This window comes from Globicephala melas, chromosome 12 (genome assembly GCF_963455315.2).
Source record: "Globicephala melas chromosome 12, mGloMel1.2, whole genome shotgun sequence".
NCBI classification, from domain to species: domain Eukaryota; kingdom Metazoa; phylum Chordata; class Mammalia; order Artiodactyla; family Delphinidae; genus Globicephala; species Globicephala melas.
Window position 1 is genome coordinate 34,936,864 of NC_083325.1, and position 21,759 is coordinate 34,958,622.

The 21,759-nt window shown below is 46.7% G+C and overlaps 1 protein-coding gene across 1 annotated transcript in view; it reads left to right on the forward strand.

Annotated features, from left to right (window-relative positions):
- The first annotated feature begins 1,602 nt into the window (after positions 1-1,602).
- The window catches only part of SPRED2 (sprouty related EVH1 domain containing 2), a 124,005-nt gene continuing 103,848 nt past the window's right edge, over positions 1,603-21,759 (forward strand). The window contains exons 1-2 of the mRNA XM_030877401.3: positions 1,603-1,721; positions 4,317-4,980. Coding sequence (XP_030733261.1) covers positions 4,955-4,980 — 26 coding nt within the window. The 5' untranslated portion in view covers positions 1,603-1,721; positions 4,317-4,954. The remainder of the gene's footprint in view (positions 1,722-4,316; positions 4,981-21,759) is intronic.

Here is a 21,759-nt window from a genome sequence, read left to right on the forward strand (position 1 = left end):
TCATTTTATTTTGAGAAAATAAGTTGAAACTTGGTGTTTAAGAGAAGGGGTAAAAAACACCTCTGCATCCTGTCATCTTTAAAATGACTCCATATTTGTGAAATACAGTTGGAAAGAATAAGTGTTTATACTTCCTCATCTTTGGACATAGCTGAAGCTTCTAAGAAGAGTTCTAGAACAAGAGAATGGCTAAACACCCGTTGCACTGCTTTTCTCCCAGACCTCAAATGTCCCCAGGGCTTTTACAGCCGGGGATGTTTGCTGCCTCGGAGGGGAAAGGGAACCAGCTCCTCCGAATGAAACAGCACTTCTACAGAGGCGAGGCCTTCTGAGGGAGAGCGAGCAGCCACAGCCGAAAGGACCCTTTGCATAATCTACTCATAAATTGAGGCTGCAGAGTTGTAAACTGAAACTCCAGGGGCAAACCCTAAGCGGTTACGTTTTCTCAACGAGAAGGTTGCCCAATCCTGTCAATCATCTCTTGCTCTCTCTCTCTCCCGGATGCGAGCGCGCGCGCGCGCACACACACACACGAGGTTCGGTGGACCGCTGCCTTGACCCTTGACTTTGAGCCTCTCTCCTACTTGAAGTAGGGATTTCAGGAAGCAGCGAGGTTTCATTCATAATACATGAACTCAAGGGAGGAGGGAGGCAGGGACAAGAGCCTTTCATCTCTGCTATTTAAAATCCCAGCCTTACAGCTGAAAGGGAAAATGACCCGGGAGCCAACGCCATCGGCGATGAAGTATTCACGATAACAGGACGCAGGAGCGCGTCAGCGGCGTGCCCGCCGGCTATATATACCGCGCCGATTATGCAATCGGGCTCCAGCCATTCATGCCGGGACTGGGGCGCCGCGCGCCAAGGGTGGGGGTGGGGCATCATTCCCGGGTGCCGGGTCAGTTTCTAAGTTTGCATCATCCCCTTCATTACGAGAGAGCTTGGGTTTCCATTCCGGCCGGCGGGTCTGGGGGGAGGCAGCCAGGCTGCAAAGTCGCTTGGCACACCCTGGCACACACGACTGCTTATTTAAACAGAATAATAAAAGCACCCGGGCGCGGCCAAACTGAGCGCAGGGCTGGGCTCCCGGCAGGCCGGAAGGAACTGATAAAGCGGGAGCTAATGCTACCCGCTCCCTCCCGGGTCGGAAGTGTCTTCCGAGCGCCGGTCATTGAGAAATACCTAAGGGGCAGAATGGGGGTGAGGTGAGGACAGGCGGAACGCAGCTGCGCCCGCCTCGCGGGGCGGGGAGCGGGGGGCGCCGCGGCGGTAGGGGGGCTCCTGCGGGCCGCAGCCGGGCAGCACAAACCTTAGGGCACAGTGGAGTCCTCCCCCAATCACCCCCTATCCCACGCCCCCACACACCCGGGAGGAGAAGGGAACTGATTATCACCAGCCCACCCCGGGGAGATCTACACTCCCCGCCCTACCGGACCCCGACGGGCGAGAAGTGGGAGGACGCAGAGCGGGGGCGAAGGACAAGAAAGAGCAGATTGCTGAAAAGGAGAAAATGTCCGCTTCTCCCCGCGCCCTTGCGGGGCGGGAGGGGGCGGGGGCCGCGGCCGGCTTCCGACTTAAAGGAGACCTGCGGGTCTACTGAGCATGCCCGTCCGGCGGTCGCCGAGGGTCGCTCCGGTTCCGGGCTCCAGGCTTTCCAGGCGGCTGGCGAGGAGGATTCGGGAGGGGGTGCTCCCGGGCCTCGGACTCCGGTTGAGAGGCGGGTAGGTGGGGGTCCTGCTGGGGGCTCCGCTAGGTTAGCGTGAAGTTGTGAGCAGATCAATATTACTTTTGACGCTGTACGAGACACCTTTGGTTTGCTTTCCCTGCCCCTTGTTTCGCTGGTTGTGTGGGAGAGACCGGGATGCGGGTATTTAGCTCTGTCAGCAATGTCATTAAAGCCCTGAATCCGTGATACCCCCTATTCTGGAAACAATCCAGTAGACTTTGATAACACTCTGATAGATCAAAAAACATTTAAGTTATTCGCCCACTACCGCCATTTATTTTTGGAGTTGCCGGAGTCACAGTTAGCAATTGATGGGGGGGAACAAGAGGTGACCTGCTAGGAACATTTTCATCAAAAGGCCCCTTTTGGGTAATGAAGAAGGCAGAAGAGAATTGCAAGGTTTTCTTTAGAGGAACACAGAGGACCAGGAGCGGTGGGGGGAGCATTTGGTAATCCACAGGCTAGAAGGAAGAAATGGTTGCCATTAATCTCTTATTTGCAGAGTGCGTAACACAGCAGTGCCTTCACTTTATAGCCATTTAATCCTCCCAACGACTCTATGTTGTGGGAGTTATCCTGACACTACAGACACCGAACCCGAGGCTCAGAGAACTTAAGGACCTGCTGGAGTCTGGCAGCAGGACAACCAATTTGGGACCTGGTTACTCCTGGACCTTGGAATGCTTTGTTCCTCCGGCTGCCTGGTCCCTGGGTTGGGCCAGTCATTCACTGCTATTAGCAGGGAGCTGGATGAATGAGTTGTGATAACACAGAATCAGCTTGCCTACCTGCAGAAATTAATAATCACCTCGCCTGCCACCTTGCCATTTGAGTACTCTGAAACTGGAGGGTGGCGCCGAAGAGATGCCCATTGGGTGGATAATTTTGACATGGACAAATGTCCATGTTCCTGGAAGTTCAGGAATGAATGAGTGGGAACTCTTTCAAACATTGTTGAGAAAAGCAACAATGGGCAAAGGTGAGAACTGGGTAGATGCCTTAGCCTTACGGGGATTTGGACAACAACGAGGTCTTGCTTTGTTCAGTGCTTTCTCATAGACCCTCAACGGCCTCAAAAACAGAAGGACAAGCGTGGCCTTGTTATCTTTGTTTTATAAAGAAACTGAAGAATTGCTAAAAGCCTCACTCAGGGTCTCAGGACTGCTAGGAGAAAACCAGAACCCAGGTGTTCCTCCCCTGTTTAGTGCCCTTTTCACCACCACACAGCAGCACTCAGCATCAAGGGTGGGTGGAACCCAATCCACGTCCACCAAGATCACGGTTATCGTAAACACGAAGCCTAGGGTAAACCACTAGCTTTTCCTTGACTCAAGGTGAAATTCTGTCTTCGGAGTACTTGTGGCTGTCCAAATGCATACATGTACACTTTAGGTATACTACATTTGAGGCATATAATCTTCTCTTAATTTGTTCAGTGGTTGCTATTAAGTTAAAAATCTCTGTGTAGTGTCTTGGCAGATTCAGGAGGATAGAAAAGTACTGCACTGGGAGATCAGGAAGGGGCAGAGACTGCATCTCTTGCTCCCTAGCAAGACCCCAGAAGGAAATATCCAATAGCTATGGAATTTGTGGGACCCACTGCAGAGTAACAACGTGAAGCCCCTTGTTCAAACACCATAAAGAATTTCAAGACTGCAACAGCAGAGCATCAAGCCAAGCAAAGATCCTGTTACAGTTGTTTAGGTTGCCTGCCCATTGCCTAGACAGTGCTGTTTTAGAAAGTGCAGGCCCATCCAGGCCCAGGGTCCCAGGCCAAGGCAGGAAAAATAATTTAAAAACAAAGGGGAGGTGGAGGGGGAACAGGGCTCGAGGAGCTCTCCATCTCCCCATCTCACTGTGCCAAAGCCCAGGCAGCTGGCAACCTCTGGGCCAGGAATTGTAGCGTTCAAGGGCCTGGGACAAGGGCGATCCTCCACCAACTTGAGAGAGATTTACTGAATAATTTAAAAAACATATTTGGGTTTACCTTTTAACCTGGGAAAGTCTTTCATTTCTACTGGAATGCAAACGTTTCTGGGTTGTGTTGGATTTCTTTTTTTCAATGTACAAATAATGATTCCTTAAAATTGCCCATTCCCCTACTAAGAAAAAAAAGATCATAAGATTCACGTGAAACTGAAAAGCCTCTGACGTTCAGAATCTTGGCAAAGGCACCTGTGCCGCCCCCCACTCTCCCGCTCCAAGGTCGGGGATAGTTGATCTTCTGATCGCGAGCACCCCTCCGGCCCTCCTCTGAGCTCCTCGTCTCCCCCCGCCGCCCCCCTAGTCCTCCGATTTTTAATCCAGGGGTTTCGAAGGAGGGAGGGAACCAACCGGGAGCCAGATGTGTGCGAGTCTGAGGCTGCCGCCTCCTCCCTCCTCTCGGGCATCTTAAAACCCGGAGCGCTAACGAAGGAGGATCCGGAGTTAGACGCGGCGCAAGTAACTCCGCTCCGGGGCTCCTCCGGGAGTGGAAGCCAGGAGGGAGGGTGGGGGGTGGGGGGGAAAGGAAGCCGGGCATGCTCAGTAGACGGAACAAAGTTTTTTTTTTTCCTCCTTTTTTTTTTTTTTTTTTTTCGGTCGCAAGTAGGAAGCTTTTTGCACTCCACCACCTCTGGCCGCTGGGAAGACGTCATCGCTTCCGCCCTACTTCCTCCTCCTGTTGGCGGCGGTGAGAATCCAATATGGAGTAAATCGGCGGAGTCAAGAGATGGGGCTCGTACCGGGCGCCCTGCACCGCCTTCCAGGCGCACCTCCCCCGACCGCCGAGCGCTCCCCGGAACCGTGATTGGCCCGGTTCTCCGGGGGCAACCCCGGACCAAGCCCCCACCCGCGGCCCGCCCTCTCCTCCTGCTCTCAGCGGTCCCTGCCGCTCCACGGCGCTCTTGTTTTTCTCCTCCTCTCCCATCGCTGTCCCCTGCCCAAATCTCTCCTCTCCGCCCGCCCCCGAGCCCCCGGAGCCCCCCGCCCCCGAGCCCCTCGGCGCTGCGGCGCTCACTCCCCCCCGAAGCTTGCCTGTGCACCCCTTCCCCCAGACCTCACCCCGCGCTCCGGTCGCCCTGCTTCCCCTTCTGCCTTCTGCCTTCTGCGGCGTCCCCTTCATCTCTAGCAGCTCCCCCCAAACAAATCAGGCGATCTCCGGAGATGTGAAGAAGGGGGGTGAGCAGACAGGAAGATGAAGGGAGCAAAGCTGCCCGCCGCGGGACAGGCGTCTAGGTGAACAGGAAAATGACCGAAGAAACACACCCGGACGAGTAAGTTTGGCCGCGGGGTGGGACGAGGGTGCCCCGCAGGGGCAGCGTGGGGGCCGGGGCTGAGAACGCGGGCGGGGACTCTGGTTGGGTGAACTTGGCGTGGGGTGCAGCGACTCGCTGGCCTGTGGGCTTTGGGACGCAAAATTTCCTGCTTGTTGAAGTGAGGAGGGGGCGAAAACTGCTGCGGGCCAGCGGGGGCGCGCCTTGGGTCGGCGGGCTGGTGGCCGCTGCGGGGACCAAGGGCGCGCGGGTGACCTCGGGGCGGTCCCCGTTCCCTGTCCGGGGACTCACAAACACTCCTCCCGCCGAGATCCTCGGCGGCGGGAGCGGAAGACCTGACACCCCCGCTCCGGCTTCCCGGGGTCGGTGGGTTTTTACACGGTGACTTTGTGGCTCTCCCAACCGCCGCTAGCGCCGCGGTCCCTTCGGGAGCCCACTGGGGCCGAGGCTCCGCCATGTCGTTTTCCTGAATCGCTCTCATTTGCATACCACATTTTCATTCATAAAAAACACGGCGGAGCACAGGGAGGACTGGGCGCGGGCTGCGCGGGGGTCTGCGTGCGCCCGGGTCCCCGCGCGGGCCGGCGTGCTGGAGCCGCCCAGGGGTCCCGCGGCGTGTGTGAGTGTGTGTGCACGCGCCGGCGGGCCCAGCACAGGCGTCCCGCGGGGTCTGGGCTGCTTGCTGGGCGGATCAGAGGTCGTGCGGCGGGGGCGGGCGGAAGCGTGCGGGGCAGCGCGCTGCGGACACGTGTGTGTATGTATCTGTGTGTGTGTTTATCTGTGCGTGTGCGCGTGCACACGTGTACGTGCCCAGCCCGCGGGCCCGAGGGGAACAATGCTCGGGGCGCTTCGCTGGAGGGTCTCTGTGTAAAGCCTCCCGCGGGACCCGTGTCTTTCTCCAGCCCCGGGCCAAGGGTGCAGCTCCCTCCGGCTCCACGGTCGCCTAGTCCGGTTTGGCTTTCTCCCACCCGCGCCCGAGGCGTTTCCGATCGCGGATGCAATAGAATCAGGGCCGCCCGGCCCCGTGCCTGAGGTCGTCGGCTTCGGGTCCGAGCGGTCACCGCACCGCGGCGGCCGTCTCTGCTCAGTGGCTGTGCCCGCCGCCAGCCACTTTTTTTTTTTTTTTTTGTGAATAAGACGGTCTCCTTTATTGTCACATGATATCCCTCCCCTCCTCCCCTGCACATTCATAAATCCGGAGCCTGCCTCGGCTCCTTTCATTCAGAGCTGCCATTAGCCAAGGTAGCGGCGGCGCTGGCTGGGGCTCTTTGGCCGGGGCGCAGAGAGCGGGTCTGTAGCCGCCGGGACTTGCCTGGAGGGAGGCCCCGTGCGTGTGTGCAGGGGCGTGGGGGCTGTGGGTAGCCCCCGCCCGAGGCCCCGGGTCTTTTGCCCCCGCGAGCATTGAGACCCGGGGCAGAGAGGGGAAGTGACTCAGGGCTGGCCGGCGTTGAGGGCTATGCAGCAGGTGACAGAATGCTGTGCTCTAAGAATCTACTATTTTTTTTTTTTTTTTAAATGCCCCTTTATCCTTTGGCGTCTGCTGTCACCAGGCTGGGCGGGAGGGGGTGTTGGGAGGGTTGGTGTTTGGGAAAGGGAATTTCCTTTCTGTGGGTCCCTAGGGAGCTTTGACTGCAGTAACTCCTGGTCTGCCGGACACGCGTCCGTAGCTGGAGAGGATCCCGCCTGGTGTGCGTGTCCGCTGCCCCACCACATCTACTGGTCTTTCTATTTTAGACCTTTTGCTTTGCCTTCATAGACTGTATCTTGAAATCGTAAAATGTTGCCCTTCTAGGGCTGAAATATGGGGCAGGGGGAGGAATATGCTGCTGCGCCTTGCCCCTTTTTGGACCTGACTAATAAACAGGTATTTGTATGGGTCCTTGTTTGGCTCTAAACACACAGTTAGCGGTAGCAGCAGGGAGGGACGGTTGCCATGCTCTGGGCTTGTTGGAGATTGGTTCACCGCCCTAGATTGGGTTCCTTGGCTCCATCCCTTGGGGATACTGGCCTGGCCGCTCCCTTTTCAGGGCAGCAGGTCGGCTGTACATCCTACCCCATCTGGTATCCAAAGCAAAGGGATTTCATGTGGAATCACCAGCAAGAAATAAATCTCTCTCTTCCAGGCTTTCTGAGCAGTTCAGCATGGAACCGGCTGCCCCCACTGCTGTCAGAAGCCCAGTTGAGACAATGGATATTTGAGGACAGGTTCTGGTTTCAGTTAGAGAATCAGAAAGCTGTGGCACCTTAGCGCACTGCAGAAGTGGCCTTCTCGGGATTTCTTTTAATGTAATGACCTTGTCATGAGACAAGAAATGCCTGGTAAGAAAACGGGCTGTTCAGGCTGTAAACTGCCATTTGTGGACTCTGTCCATTATATTGGTTAACGTTCTTATGTAATGATCCCTCTGAAAAAAATTCCTTTTAAATGCTGGTGCCAGGAAGAAGGTTTCTCTCTGAGTTACAGAGCTAGCTGTGATTGCTTTTTTTTTGTTTTTGCTACCACTTTCTGGAAGCTCAGCTAAAATTTTTGCTTGATTATGGTAGCCATGTTAGCTTAGGTTTTCGCTAGATTTGTTTACTGCTCCTCTATATTCATTACAGTCTCCTATTTTCTAATGGTTTTATGTTTGAGGTCCCTCAGATAATCTTTCAGAAGTAGACAAGGTGTGTTACTTACAAGGAAGTGACATCAAACTGGAGACTTGAGAGATATATTTGTGCCTTAGGTGAAATAGATTTTCCTGATAGTCCACATATATTTAAGGTTTTTATTACACAATACAGGTGTTTAAATACGTTACATTTAGCATCAGAATACAATAACTCAGTCTTGCAACTGGTAAAATCATGCTTAATTTTTTAAAAATAATAAGTTTTGTCTTCTAATGTTCTTTTTCGTGTCAGTTTAAAACTCCTCCCTAGGGAATTCCCTGGCAGTCCAGTTTTTAGAACTCTGTACTTTCACTGCTGTGGGCCGGGTTCAGTCTCTGGTGGGGGAACTAAGATCCTGCTAGCCGTGCAGCGTGGCCAAAAAAGAAAAGAAAAGAGAAAAATAAAAGTGTTCTCTAATAAATACATGCTCATAAATTTAGGAATGCTCTTTTCGCTGATGGTCCTAAACAACAGCTTCCATATAGAAAATACCCTGATCCTTTTTTGATCCCACTCCAGATAGAAATGCATGTTAAGATTTACAACTCCACAGATCTGCTTTTTAATAATTGAAAAATTAACGAGCATCAATACATTATTGAAAGTGGTCTTTTGTATACAGGGAGTGGAAAATGTTTTTTAAATCATATGTATTCCGTCTGTATTCTTAAATCATTTGATCATGGTTATAAATGATTTGGAAATTTGCAGACAAAATGAAGAAACCCTTCTCAAGCAGGAGACACCTGGCTACCATTCAGCTTTCTATTTTGTTCATGAACTCTTCTCTGCAACACACATCTTGCTGAGAATGGATTTGTAGCTCTGCCCTCGCACATATTTTCCCTAATGTTGGAAGATTTCCCATTTTTTTAAAAAAAAGGCTCTAATATTTTTGCTGAACCATTTCAAAGAAATTAGACATTAGAACTCTCATATCCAATTACTTGAGCTTACTTTCCAAAAGACGAGCATACTATCCCGTGAAACCACAATACCATGATCACACTTTACAAAATTAAGAATAATTCCCTGTTGTCTTTAACTCTCAGTCTCAACTGACTGAAAAATGTCTTTCTAACTGGTTATTTCAGCCAAGGGCTGAAGATCCCGCTTTAAATGCATTTGTAACATATTCTTATGGCTCAAGGCTTAGCCATTTGGTCACTTTCTGATCTAAGGCAAGTTACTTATGTATCTCACTTTGCTTTTATCTGAGTGAGTAAAATGGGAATAAATATTACCGATTTCGTGGAGTTGCCGTGGGAATTAAATGAGCTAGCCTGTGTAAAGCTTGCAGCCCACACTAGGAATAACAGGTGTCTGGTGTCGGCTCTGTGCTGGGCACTGAGATAGGTTTCTTACAGGCTCACTTTCAAATAACCGTGTGAAGGAGGTATTACCCCATTTAACTGATGAGGAAGCTGAAGAGAGCAAATAACTTTTATAGCACTTTACTCATTTAGTCTTCTCAACAATTCTATGCAGTAGATGGTTTTATTACCTCCATTTATAGGTGCGGAAATCAAGGCCCAGAGAGGTTAAGTAACCCCAGCAGCCTGGCTCAGGAAGGACTGTGTTTTTAAAGCACCATGAGGTACTGTCTCAGAAGGGGAGAGGGTGGTCAGCCTTAGTCATTCTGACTTCAGAGCTCACACTGTTTCTGACAGTCACGCTGTCCCTAATTCTTCTGAATTGATGACAGTCTGTCATTGCCATAATTTCTTTCATTTCCCTTATCTTCCCTGAAAATGCTATGAAGCACATACTGAATTAAAGTGAATTTAAATAGACTTGGGCTTGAGCATTCTGTGATACACCTTAAGATAATGGGAGGAGTGTGAATTCAGAGTTGATTATTACTGGAATGTTCGCTCTACAGTCATTGAAATAAGAGTTGTGGTAATTAGACCCATTACAAGTATTGATCTGTTCTCTATGCATTAGCCTTAAAAAAAAAAGGGGTGTGTTTCTACTCTACCTGAATAGAATCCTTAAATGTTGAAAACAGAGTTGACTATGCAGAATTGGAATCTTGGTCTCTTCCTTAGAAAATCTTGAAAGCAAAACAAAACAAAAACCTTGGAAAGACCTTAACAAGCTTATAAGCCAGGACATTGTCACTGTATAAAGACTTTGTCATTGTATAAAGTGCCTACTGCAAGGCTGTATGTCTTGTTAGGTGGTGGGCCTGGACTAACCTCCATCTGTTGGGTTTATTTCCACAGGGATCTTAACAAATGCTACCTTTTTTCCAGTCCCTTTAACCAAAAACATGTATAAAAAGTGGATCAGTATCAGTACCGATACTATTCTGCTCAACAGTCTCCTTGCTTGTGCTGTTTATTCCGGAGTCATCTTTCTTCCTTTCCTTCTCCAGCAAGTGAAATTCTGCTCATTCCCCCCGCCAGCCAGCTCTGAGTCATTCCTCTTATGAGGTCCTCCTAGACTTTCCCCACCTCGACTCCCTAAGTCAAAACCGTGGGCTCTTTATAGCATTTTCCTCCCACACTGTGTGACAGTTATCACCATTTAGAGTTGGACTTACACCCAGCTAGATTCTGTCCCAGAACATGAGCTTTTGGGATTTAGGGTTACCTCTTAACTGCCTAGTTTTCTAACTGTTGTCCCAATACCATTGGGCACATTGTGGTTGCTTTTAATAAAGATCTATTAAATTAAAAAATGGATTTGATTATTTTAAAATGCTGTTTTGCCCCCGCAGACTAATGCAATAATTATAGTTGTCCTATTTGGTTAACTTAGGTTGTGTATAAACCTCCTTCTCAGAAACTCCGTGTTCACCTGAAACATGTCTTGTGGCAATTGGGTGCAGAACTATCTGGTGGTGGTGATCTGTGATTGACATCTCAAAACCATTTTGATTCCAATCACTGCTGTGAGAACTGGGAAGTAGAACGTCTTAAACACAATAAGCCAGGGCCTGTGTTTCTGCCTCTGCAGGAGAATCTCGGCAGAAATCACAGTATTATCAATTTGCAGTAGCTATAGGGTTCTGATGGAGTCTTCACACTTGAAGTTGGAGACAGCTGTGCTGATGAACTCCACTATTGGCAGAGTTCCTATATTATGGGGATGAACACAAATACACAATCTAACAGCAAAATCCTCAGAAACGGAACAAGATGATAACAGAGGCAGAGCAGGAAGTTTTTGTGTTCGGTTTTGGCTTGTTTTCTCTTAAGTAAATTGGGCTGATTTTTTTTTTTTCAAAGACCCAGTCACATTGATAAACTCATTAACTATTCTTGTAAATGTTTCTTTTTGATCAGTATTTAAGGCTAGAACACTGATGATTTTTTAAGGCATTGTCTAGGGCTTTTAGTCACTGGAGTCGAAGGAATGTTTTGCACTGGTGCACACCGTGCTCTGTGAAATGCGTTTTCTGTGTGCTTGCCCTAGTAGGCATAGAAGATTGTTACCACAGCTTGGTGTACCCTGTCAGGGAAAGGAAGTCAGGCCTGGATCTTAGTAAAATATTTGATATTAACTGGCATAGGAGTTGACTAAATTAAGAACCAACTGTTTTGTAACTACTCATTTCTCAGGTAATCTTTTGTCAACAATATGTTCACAGGGGGCACATGATAGCAAATCCTGTTTATGTTATTTATGCTACTTTCAAAGGGTAGTTGAAAATTTACTTGAAAACAAAATTTCTATGTTGACTTGCACTAAGGAGAAATGGATTTTGACTTCACCCTGGCATTTAGCAGTTGTGAGTGAAGAGATTGAAACAACACGGGCAGCTTCAAAATGTAGGGCTTTGGCCCCTCCTCTTTGTACTGAAATAACGACTTTTCAGATCTCGTTGTTTCCATTCTTAGATTTATCCCCTGTGGTCATTCATAAACGCTTAAAACTTAATTAGGCTAAGTTTTTTAACTTTTTAAAAATTATTTTTGGCTGCGTTGGGTCTTCGTTGCTGCACGCGGGCTTTCTCTAGCTGCGGCGAGCGGGGGCCACTCTTCATTGTGGTGCGTGGGCTTCTCATTGCGGTGGCTTCTCTTGTTGCGGAGCACGGGCTCTAGGCGCGTGGGCTTCAGTAGTTGTGGCTCGCGGGCTTCAGTAGTTGTGGCTCGTGGGCTCTAGAGTGCGGGCTTCAGTACTTGTGGCTCACAAGCTTAGTTGCTCCGCGGCATGTGGGATCTTCCCGGACCAGGGCTCGAACCCGTGTCCCTTGCATTGGCAGGCAGATTCTTAACCAGTACGCCACCAGAGAAGCCCCTCAGGCTAAGTTTTTTAAATTGTCTTTCCTAGTTCATCTTTGTGTTTCATTTTCATTGTTTATTCCTCTTATTTCTTTTTCTCATTGCTTTGGCTCTGCCTCCCTTATTGATTTTTCAGATAAGCACTGTTTGTTTTGTAATATTTGCATCCCACCCTAACTGAGAATGCACCCAGAAGCTTGGCCCGTCTGCCCTTCCCGGTGTGGGAATAATAGCTTATTGACCTGTATACCACATAGCCTGGCAGAGTGCTGAGCCCATAGTAGGCTTTCTGCAAACATTTATTGATTGGTTAACATAAATGTTCATTAATTGAAAAATAGTTTTACCTTATCTAAAAAATTAAATGACAATTCACATTGTACCCACATCCAAAAAGACTTTGAGTTTTATTGTTTGTTTGTTTTTGTTTTTTTCAGAACTACTGCGAGGGGCAGATTGTCATGATGGTAGTGGAAGAAACGTGGGCTTTGGGGTCACACTCTGCCTCTTCCCGCTACAGACTCTTAACAGTCAGTGTACTTATCTATAGTAGCATATAGTTGACTCTCTTGCCATCCCTGTCTGTGGTCTAGAAATCATATTACCAATAGCGTTCAAATTGTCTCTAAAACAAGAGTCAATAGGCTTGGTGGAAATGAGTGAGGCTGAGAGTTCTCTTAGGAGTAAGCTGGCTTATGGCTTGTTTTGTCTACTTGCGTGCCGTGTTGGTGTTCGCATTTTATATTTCCAGCCAAGGAATAAAGTGGATGCTGGACCAGAGGTTTAATTTAATCGTCAGCATCCCAATAATTTTACTCATTTTTACAGACCTTTGGAAGCTGGATAAGTGTGAATATAGTCTTAACATAGTCATTACATTTCTCTCCTTTGCTTAATAGTTTAAATCATATCTGGGATTTTTCTCACTCTCCAAATTCCAAAACCAGCCTGCTGTGCCAGGATGGTGTGCCCTGGCTCAGTGTTACTTTTCTGGCCCTGAAGGCTTAATGGTGGCCTTCTCACTAATCTGTGGGTGAACAGGTTTCAGATGAGGAGTTTGCTGTCTGCAAACCAGCTTTGAGGCCCCTACCATCCGTTCTTAGATGTCTTTTATGCTAAGGAAAATGAGTAGATTTGCTAGATTCCAGGTGTCCATTTGGAGTCTAGTATTCTCTGAATCTAAAGAACTTGACTTTAGAGCATACTTGGATCCTAACTGCAAAACCATGTATAAATTATTTATTGGCTAAAATAAAGAGCAGTGGGGGTGAGGCTGGAGGAAAGGGAGAGACTAGCTGTGGAGTGCCATTCACTTACTGCACCCAGTGTTCCAGACACCTTACCTGTCAGGCAGGAGCTGAGCTGTGACTCGGAAGCACCCTCTGCCCTTGGGGAGCTTACATTCTAGCGTGCTAGACACTTCCATGTGCCTTAGGGGTGTGAGGCCAGTGTGGTCTGGATCATGGACTGACCGGCTGCCAGAGGTGTTTCCTCTCTTCTTCCTCTTCCTCTGCAGGGTTCCCCCCTCGAGCTGCAAGCATTGGGATTCCCAGATTTGGGGTGGAGGGAAGTCTTCCTCCAGAGCATTAGAGGAGCTACATGCCCTTCCTAGAATCCACTAACAAGTTCTTCGAGTCATTTTTAGGGGGAGTGTGTGTGCGCTTGTGTGTTGCATATACATAAACTCACGCACTCATACGTGGATGGACTGTGCCCAAGAGCCAGAAGGGTCCACAGCTGCAGGCAAAGAAAAGATTCAGCCAGGTTAAGCATCTTGTCTGAGGTCACAGAGCAGGATTTGTTATTTTTACCCACAGTCTTTGACTTCAGATCCCGTGTCTGTAGAACAACATGACGTGTCATGACTTCACAGAGCCTCAGTTTTTGCAAAGAAACTATCGCGTGTACAGCTCGATTGACATTACCGTTGAGCGAATGAAGTTAGAACTCGTTTAGAATCCTGGAAATGCCTCGGAACTATGAGACGACATTTCTTCCTTGCATTCCTGTTCAGCTCTGTGGAGTAGGGGACCAGTGCCCACTGAGGTGGCCTTTTCTGTACTGATACAAAGAGCAGTTCCACGGAGACCTCTTTTGGAAAGAGAACCGGCCACCTTGCCCTTGATGGAGTGTGTGTGAGCAGGACGGCAAACCAAGCACGCTATACTCCTGGACCTGCTTTTTAGCCTAGCTGTTTTGAGAGGAGGATTAAACTTGAATGTGCATAGGAATCACCTGGGAATCTTCTAAAATGAGGATTCTGATTCAGTAAGGCCAGAGACTCTGCATTTTTAACAAACTTCCTGATGCTGCTGGTACTGCAGATCCAGGGACCTTTGAGTAGCAAGAGCCTGTCTGTGGCTGTGATGATGGTGAGCTCCCGGCTGCCAGGTTTGTGTCTTCAAAGGTGACCTCACATACTTGGCATTTGGAAGCTATTGAAGAAGCTCATTGGACAAGAAGGTGGTGCTTCCAGGCGGAGAGATATCATCAAGGGCCTGCCCTTCCCCATTCTTGGCAGGACCTCCAGCTTTGAGGTATAGCTTGATTTTAGATGCGAAGGTGCTGGAAGAAGTTTTTCTTCTTCTTATGGCTTAAAAAAAGTTCTTGGTGCATGCCAGGCGGCCCGAGAGATCCATCGCTAAAAGAGAAATAGGAAGTCCCAGCTCTTTGTGTGTAATGTCTGTCAGCTGGCATTCTGCACCTTCCAGACAAATCAGTCTCCTATGGAAAGCCAGCCGCCCTGGGAAGCAGGCACACTCAGCCCTAGAAGAAATCACAGGAAGTAATTAAACTGAGAAGGTCAGAGAAAGAGGAAGTGGTTGTGTTGTTTCTGAAGCGAATAGCATTGTTGTTCCTGGGGATCAAGATGATGATGTTTAAGTCTTCTGGAATGTGACTGCTTGGGGACTTGATTGTATTTAAATTGTAGCCCTTTTAGTTTATTCTTTTAGACAGCAATCTAGTTAGGAAATGAATTGCTTTTAGGTCTTATCAGGAATCCCCACGTGCTTAAGCAGAAGTCTTAGGCAGGGAGTTGCTTATAGCTTGGCAAATTGCACTTAAATGAAATGAATGTCAAGACTATTAAAGGTTAATTTTAGGTGTCTGGAGTTCTCCCTAATTCTCCTGATTAAACACTTGAACATAATAGTTTCCTTAATTGGAATAATGATAGAATATTAGCATGCATATTAAACCATTTACCCAAATTTGAATAGGGTTAAAATGCAAATGATCAATCACTTGTCAGCACTTACTCTTTAGAGATAATTCCTGGGGAGAGATGGGAAAGAGCCCGGAATATGAGTCGGAAAGTGGCTTTCTACCTGAGGCAGCATTGCTGGGAAAGCCAAGAATAGACCAGAGGACTGAAGTAAGACCCTTTGTTTCCCCCGCAAAGAGGTACTAAAGATACCAACGCCTGTGATAAGTAATAACTCCAACAAGAAGGTAGATGGAGTGAGAAATCTGAAATGAGCTGATTGTGGACCCTCGTTGGCCTATCATATTTTTCTTTCAGAGGAAGAGGTCCCTCCCCAGCATTTAGGTACCCCCCCCTCTGAAGTTTTGAACTGATGCCACCACCCAGGAGTTGCCCAACAAGTGACTGGGGACCCATAAGCACTTCAAGTGTTGTTTGTGAAGCGAATATGTACATAACATCCGCCATGTACATGTATGACTCTTTCAATGTATGTAGCTACATTTATAGAATCATCAAATACAACCTCAATAAAATACTACTGTACTGAGTTCACGGTGAATGTTTGTGATATTTTTCTCAATTCACAGTTATTTAAAAATACAGCTCTAATCCCTGGGGAGGAGGGCCGAGCCCTGAATTTTCAACCTTTGAATACTTACTCTTAGAAAGTTGGGAATCGCTGCTGTGACCCTCATTCTGGATGTAAGAACACGAGTGTGGTCATTCTGTAGGGGATGCGTATGCAAAGGGTGTGTTTATGCTCTGGGCCGTTTGGGGATTGGTTGGAAGGTCTGAAGGAAAGCAGAGGGCATTGGTTAGAGGTGGATGGGAGGAGTTGAAAATGAGTCAGGACATCCCCCCACAGAGACTTGGCACAAAGTTGGGTCTCCTCCTAAGAAGGGGTTCCTGGGGGAGTGTATCATCTGTCGTCCAGCTCTTCTCCCTTTCCCCTCCTGCATTTGCTGAACACCTGTGCTGGGCAGCACACAACTCTGTTGTGGAAAAGAGGATATACTCAACACTAGAAGCTCTTGAATGGATACCAAGTAGCAGAGAACATGGTACCAGGTTGCCATGTACAGTAAGTTCTGGGAGTCAGGAAACTTAGGTTCCCATCACTTCTTTGCCACTAAGCTGCCCTGGGACCTTCGGCAAGATGCCGAGCTGCTTCTCTGGACTTGGCTTTCTCATCTCTAAAATAAAGGGATTGGATAGTAACAGAATATTGAAGAACTCTTGTAGCTCCAAGTATTGTAAGTAGAGTTCTTGTTTTAAGAAAACTTTTGTTCTTATTTATAAGTATAATATTCTTTTTAAAAATAGAGAGAAATACAAAGAAGAAATTCAAGTACTTCTTGCTGCAGTAGCCAGGGGAGAGTTCACTTTCGACCAGGTGGGACTTGAGTTTTAGAGAACTCAGATAAGGATGGTGGCGGTGATGGTGTGGGAGAGTGGTGGGTCAGGCAGGTTGGAGAGGAGGCATCTTATGTCCAAAGGTTTCTTCCACAGACGAGGAAACTCCACCTCTGGGTTTGTGCTTGGGGAGCTCAGAGAAAGCTGGTCCAGTCGGGCGAGGCTAAATTTGAGTGGTTATCCCCTGCCAGGCTAACAAAATACGTATTTGAGCTTTTGTTTCTTAGGTGGAATGGAGCTGTATAAAGTTTTGAAGCAAAGAAATGATAAAATGATATGTTGGTAAATTGCAACTAGTTGCAGGCTAGGCTGGAGTTAGGGAGGCCACTAAGAACCTGTATCTGGGCAGGGCTTTCCTTCTGGCTCTAATGAAATGCAGTAGGCCCTGCTGTGGGAACCTTTGTTCCAAAGAGGTTGTCGTTACATTTATTGGAAGATAGGGGGGGTTCTGAAATTCAAAACAAAATTAACCAGCTTACTTTGTAGATCAAACTTACAGGCTAGTAATAAACCAGGTGAGGGGTTTTGTTTTTTGTTTGCTTTTAGCATTGTTACTTCTGCAGGAACACAGCACCACTCAATTGAAATTGCCCTTGTGAAGTGGAGAATACGTTGCCCTTTCTCGATGAAGTAAAATGGTTGCAACTTGACCATAAAATTATAAAACTGGAGAGTATCTTAGGACAATGCCAGCTCCCTTCTTTTACGGAAAAATTGCAATCCAGAGAGGTCGAGGGAGGAACCCAGGGTCACACAGCTAGTTGGTGGCTTGGGATATATAAGCAAGCAGATGTCATCTGGCCTTGGTTCCAGTCCCATTTTGGGTGCTGTGTTAAACATTCATGACAATTGTTACCCTGAGCTGTTGAACCCTCCAGAGACAGGAAAAAGATGGTGGAAACCTGTTCAATTTAGATAAACATAGCCCGTGTTGATGAGGAACCATCAACATTGAACAGAGTGTCAGCCTCGGTCAGCCCCTGTACAAGTTGAGAATAGGTGAGCTGCCAGACGCTGTTCCTGCGTGGCTCACCTTCGGGTGGCAGGTAGGGATCCCCAGGGGTGGCTTCCTCATGTGTGTTTCAGGAACAGGAGGGTAGGGAGTGGAAGCAGAGAAGGGCTACCCTCAGCTCCCCATTCTGGGGGAGAAAAGATGAGCCCTTAGATGAGAAGTTGAAATACATGTGACCAAGGTTTTTGCACCTGGGCGCTAGCAAAAAAGTCTATGAAACGTTACCTACGCTTGTCTTTCCTCCCCAGCTCCAGTGCCTTCTCTTCTCTTCGTGTGTTTGCTTTTGATGTTAACTGCCAAGGCGGTGTGGTCATAGACAGCAGGAAGTAATATTTGATATGCAGGTTTTGGGGGGTGGGGGAGGTGGGAGGTCGGTGGGAGGTCGGTGGATGCCAGCATGGGAAGGGTGGCGGTTTTGGCGCACTAGTGTGAGAACTCCGAACATTTCTAAGCCAACAGGTGCTGTTACAGCAAAGAGAGGGAGGGAAGAGTTGACCAGCTGGTCATATAATGAATATTTTTTATGGTATCATTTTACTTTCATTTTTGTAAGGCCGCTGCCCCACAGGTTAACTCCAGATAAAGTTGGGATTATCCCGTGTACCAGACCACATAGCTAAGTGTGGTGGCTGTGTAGAAACCTAGGCTTGAGGAAGAATAAAAACAATCCCTAAACCAAGACACACTATCCGCAAGAGCCCACGGTCCAGCAGACAGGCTGGGAAGGCACACCTCACCTTCCTTCTCTTGGGGTTCTACGCCCCCCCCCGTTTTAATCTCCATCAGCTGGGCATCCTTCTTACTCATAGAGCAAAGGATCCCTTATGAGCCTAAAGATTGCGCTGTGGGGTTTCAGGTTCCACGTCCCAGTGCTTCTGGATCATCCAGATGGTCAAGGTGGTTTGGTTATAAATGGTTTACCTGCAGATCCCTCCTTTCACATTCCTCGTGTTCCGCATCTAGCAGTACAACAGTGACAAGGAGAACAGACAGCTGTGGTCCAGCGCCCACCCGTGGCATGCAGCCTGAACTAGAACTCCTCCCCTGACTGTCCTAATAAGGGCAGTTTATCAGTATATCAAGAGGCCCCAGGTGGAGCATATCCGGGTTGGTTTGCCATGCTTTCCTAGGACACAACACCTGTCCGTCATTCCACTCTCACCTTTCTCCTCCCTAGACCAATTGAATTAGAATTTCACCCTCACACCCTGTGTCAGTATTTCGAAAAATCTAGGAGATTCTACCGTATCTTGGACTAATCAGGGTTTCGAAGAGGGGAATACCACCAAACCTAGAGGGTTGTGACCAACCAAGATGGCAACACCCAAGGAGCATTACTCACTGTTTTTAAAGACCCCCCTGGGTTATGGGTGTTAACTAGACTTTATTGTGGTGGTCATTTTGCAATAGCGAATCATGTTGTACACCTGAAACTAATGTTATAGGTCAGTTGTAGCTCAAACAACAAAAAAATTCCCCTATCACTGCCCCTTAATTTATCCTGAGTCATCTGTCATACAGGAGGGGATTCAAAAGGTCACACACATCCATATTAGGGAAGGGGACTTGCTCTTTCCCTTCCCGCTTTTTCTTTGTGGTTCCATCTCATTAAAGTTAGTAACAAATAATTTCTTAGGGAGGAAGATACCAAATTGATGTTACATGTAAAGTGAGATCATAAGACACAATACAAAATAAACTCTAATTGTTGATCCAAGAGGCCTTCTATTTAATAAAGAAACATTCTAAAGCACACCAAAAAATCACCTACAGCTGTCCAAAATACGACTTTTTTCTCCTTTGCATTGGTTCGTTTTTTTTAATTTAATTTAATTTTTTTATACAGCAGGTTCTTATTCGTTATTCATTTTATACACATCAGTGTATACATGTCAATCCCAATCTCCCAAATCATCACACCACCACCTCCAACCCCCGCTGCTTTCCCCCCTTGGTATCCATACGTCTGTTCTCTACATCTGTGTCTCAATTTCTGTCCTTCAAACCAGTTCACCTGTACCATTTTTCTAGGTTTCACATATATGTGTTAATATACGATATTTGTTTTTCTCTTTCTGACTTCACTCTGTATGACAGTCTCTATATTCATCCACGTCTCTACAAAAGACCCAGTTTCGTTCCTTGTTATGGCTGAGTAATATTCCATTGTATATACGTACCACATCTTCTTTATCCATTCATCTGTCGATGGGCGTTTAGGTTGCTTCCATGACCTGGCTATTGTAAATAGTGCTGCAATGAACATTGGGGTGCATGTGTCTTTTTGAATGATGGTTTTCTCAAGATATATGCCCAGTAGTGGGATTGATGGGTCATATGGTAATTCTATTTTTAGTTTTTTAAGGAAGCTCCATACTGTTCTCCATAGTGGCTGTATCAATTTACATTCCCACCAATGGTGCAAGAGGGTTCCCTTTTCTCCACACCCTCTCCAGCATTTGTTGTTTTGTAGATTTTCTGATGATGCTCATTCTAACCGGTGTGAGGTGATACCTCATTGTAGTTTTGATTTGCATTTCTCTAATAATTAGTGATGTTGAGCAGCTTTTCATGTGCTTCTTGGCCATCTGTATGTCTTCTTTGGAGAAATGTGTATTTAGGTCTTCTGCCCATTTTTGGATTGGATTGTTTGTTTTTTTAATATTGAGCTGCATGAGCTGTTTATATATTTTGGAGATTAATCCTTTGTCCGTTGATTCATTTGCAAATATTTTCTCCCATTCTTAGGGTTGTCTTTCCGTCTTGTTTGTAGTTTCCTTTGCTTTGCAAAAGCTTTTACGTTTCAGTAGGTCCCATTTGTTTATTTTTGTTTTTATTTCCATTACTCTAGGAGGTGAATCAAAAAAGATCTTGCTGTGATTTATGTCAGAGTGTTCTTCCTATGTTTTCCTCTAAGAGTTTTATAGTGTCTGGTTTTACATTTAGGTTTTAATCCATTTTGAGTTTATTTTTGTGTATGGTGCTAGGGAGTGTTCTAATTTCATTCTTTTACATGTAGTTGTCCAGTTTTCCCAACACCACTTATTGAAGAGACTGTCTTTTCTCCATTGTATATCCTGGCCTCCTTTGTCATAGATTAGTTGACCATAGGTGTGTGGGTTTATCTCTGGGCTTTCTATCCTGTTCCATTGATCTATATCTCTTTTTTTGCCAGTACTATATTGTCTTGATTACTGTAGCTTTGTAGTATAGTCTGAAGTCAGGGAGTCTGATTCCTCCAGCTCTGTTTTTTTCCCTCAAGACTGCTTTGGCTATTTGGGGTCTTTTGTGTCTCCATACAAATTTTAAGACTTTTTGTTCTAAGTTCTGTAAAAAATGCCATTGGTGATTTGATAGGGATTGCATTGAATCTGTAGATTGCTTTGGGTAGTATAGTCATTTTCACAATATTGATTTTTCCAATCCAGGAAAAATCTCTCCAACTGTGTCTCTCCAACTGTTTGTATCATCTTTAATTTCTTTCATCAGTGTCTTATAGTTTTCTGCATACGGGTCTTTTGTCTCCCTAGGTAGGTTTATTCCTAGGTATTTTATTCTTTTTGTTGCAATGGTAAACGGGAGTGTTTCCTTAATTTCTCTTTCAGATTTTTCATCATTAGTGTATAGGAATGCCAGAGATTTCTGTGCATTAATTTTGTATCCTGCAACTTTACCAAATTCATTGATTAACTCTAGTAGTTTTCTACTAGTAGCATCTCTAGTAGTTTTTCTACTAGTAGCATCTTTAGGATTCTCTATGTATAGTATCATGTCCTCGGCAAACAGGGACAGTTTTTCTTCTTTTCCAATTTGGATTCCTTTTATTTCTTTTTCTTCTCTGATTGCTGTCACTAGGACTTCCAAAACTATGTTGAATAATAGTGGTGAGAGTGGACATCCTTGTCTTGTTCCTGATCTTAGAGGAAATGCTTTCAGTTTTTCACCATTGAGAATGATGTTTGCTGTGGGTTTGTCATATATGGCCTTTATTATGTTGAGGTAGGTTCCCTCTATGCCCACTTTCTGGAGACTTTTTATCATAAATGAGTGTTGAATTTTGTCAAAAGCTGTTTCTGCATCTATTCAGATGATCATATGATTTTTATTCTTCAATTTGTTAATATGGTGTATCACATTGATTGATTTGTGTATATTGAAGAAACCTTGCATCCCTGGGGTAAATCCCACTAGATCATGGTGTATGATCCTTTTAATGTGTTGTTGGATTCTGTTTGCTGCTATTTTGTTGAGGATTTTTGCAT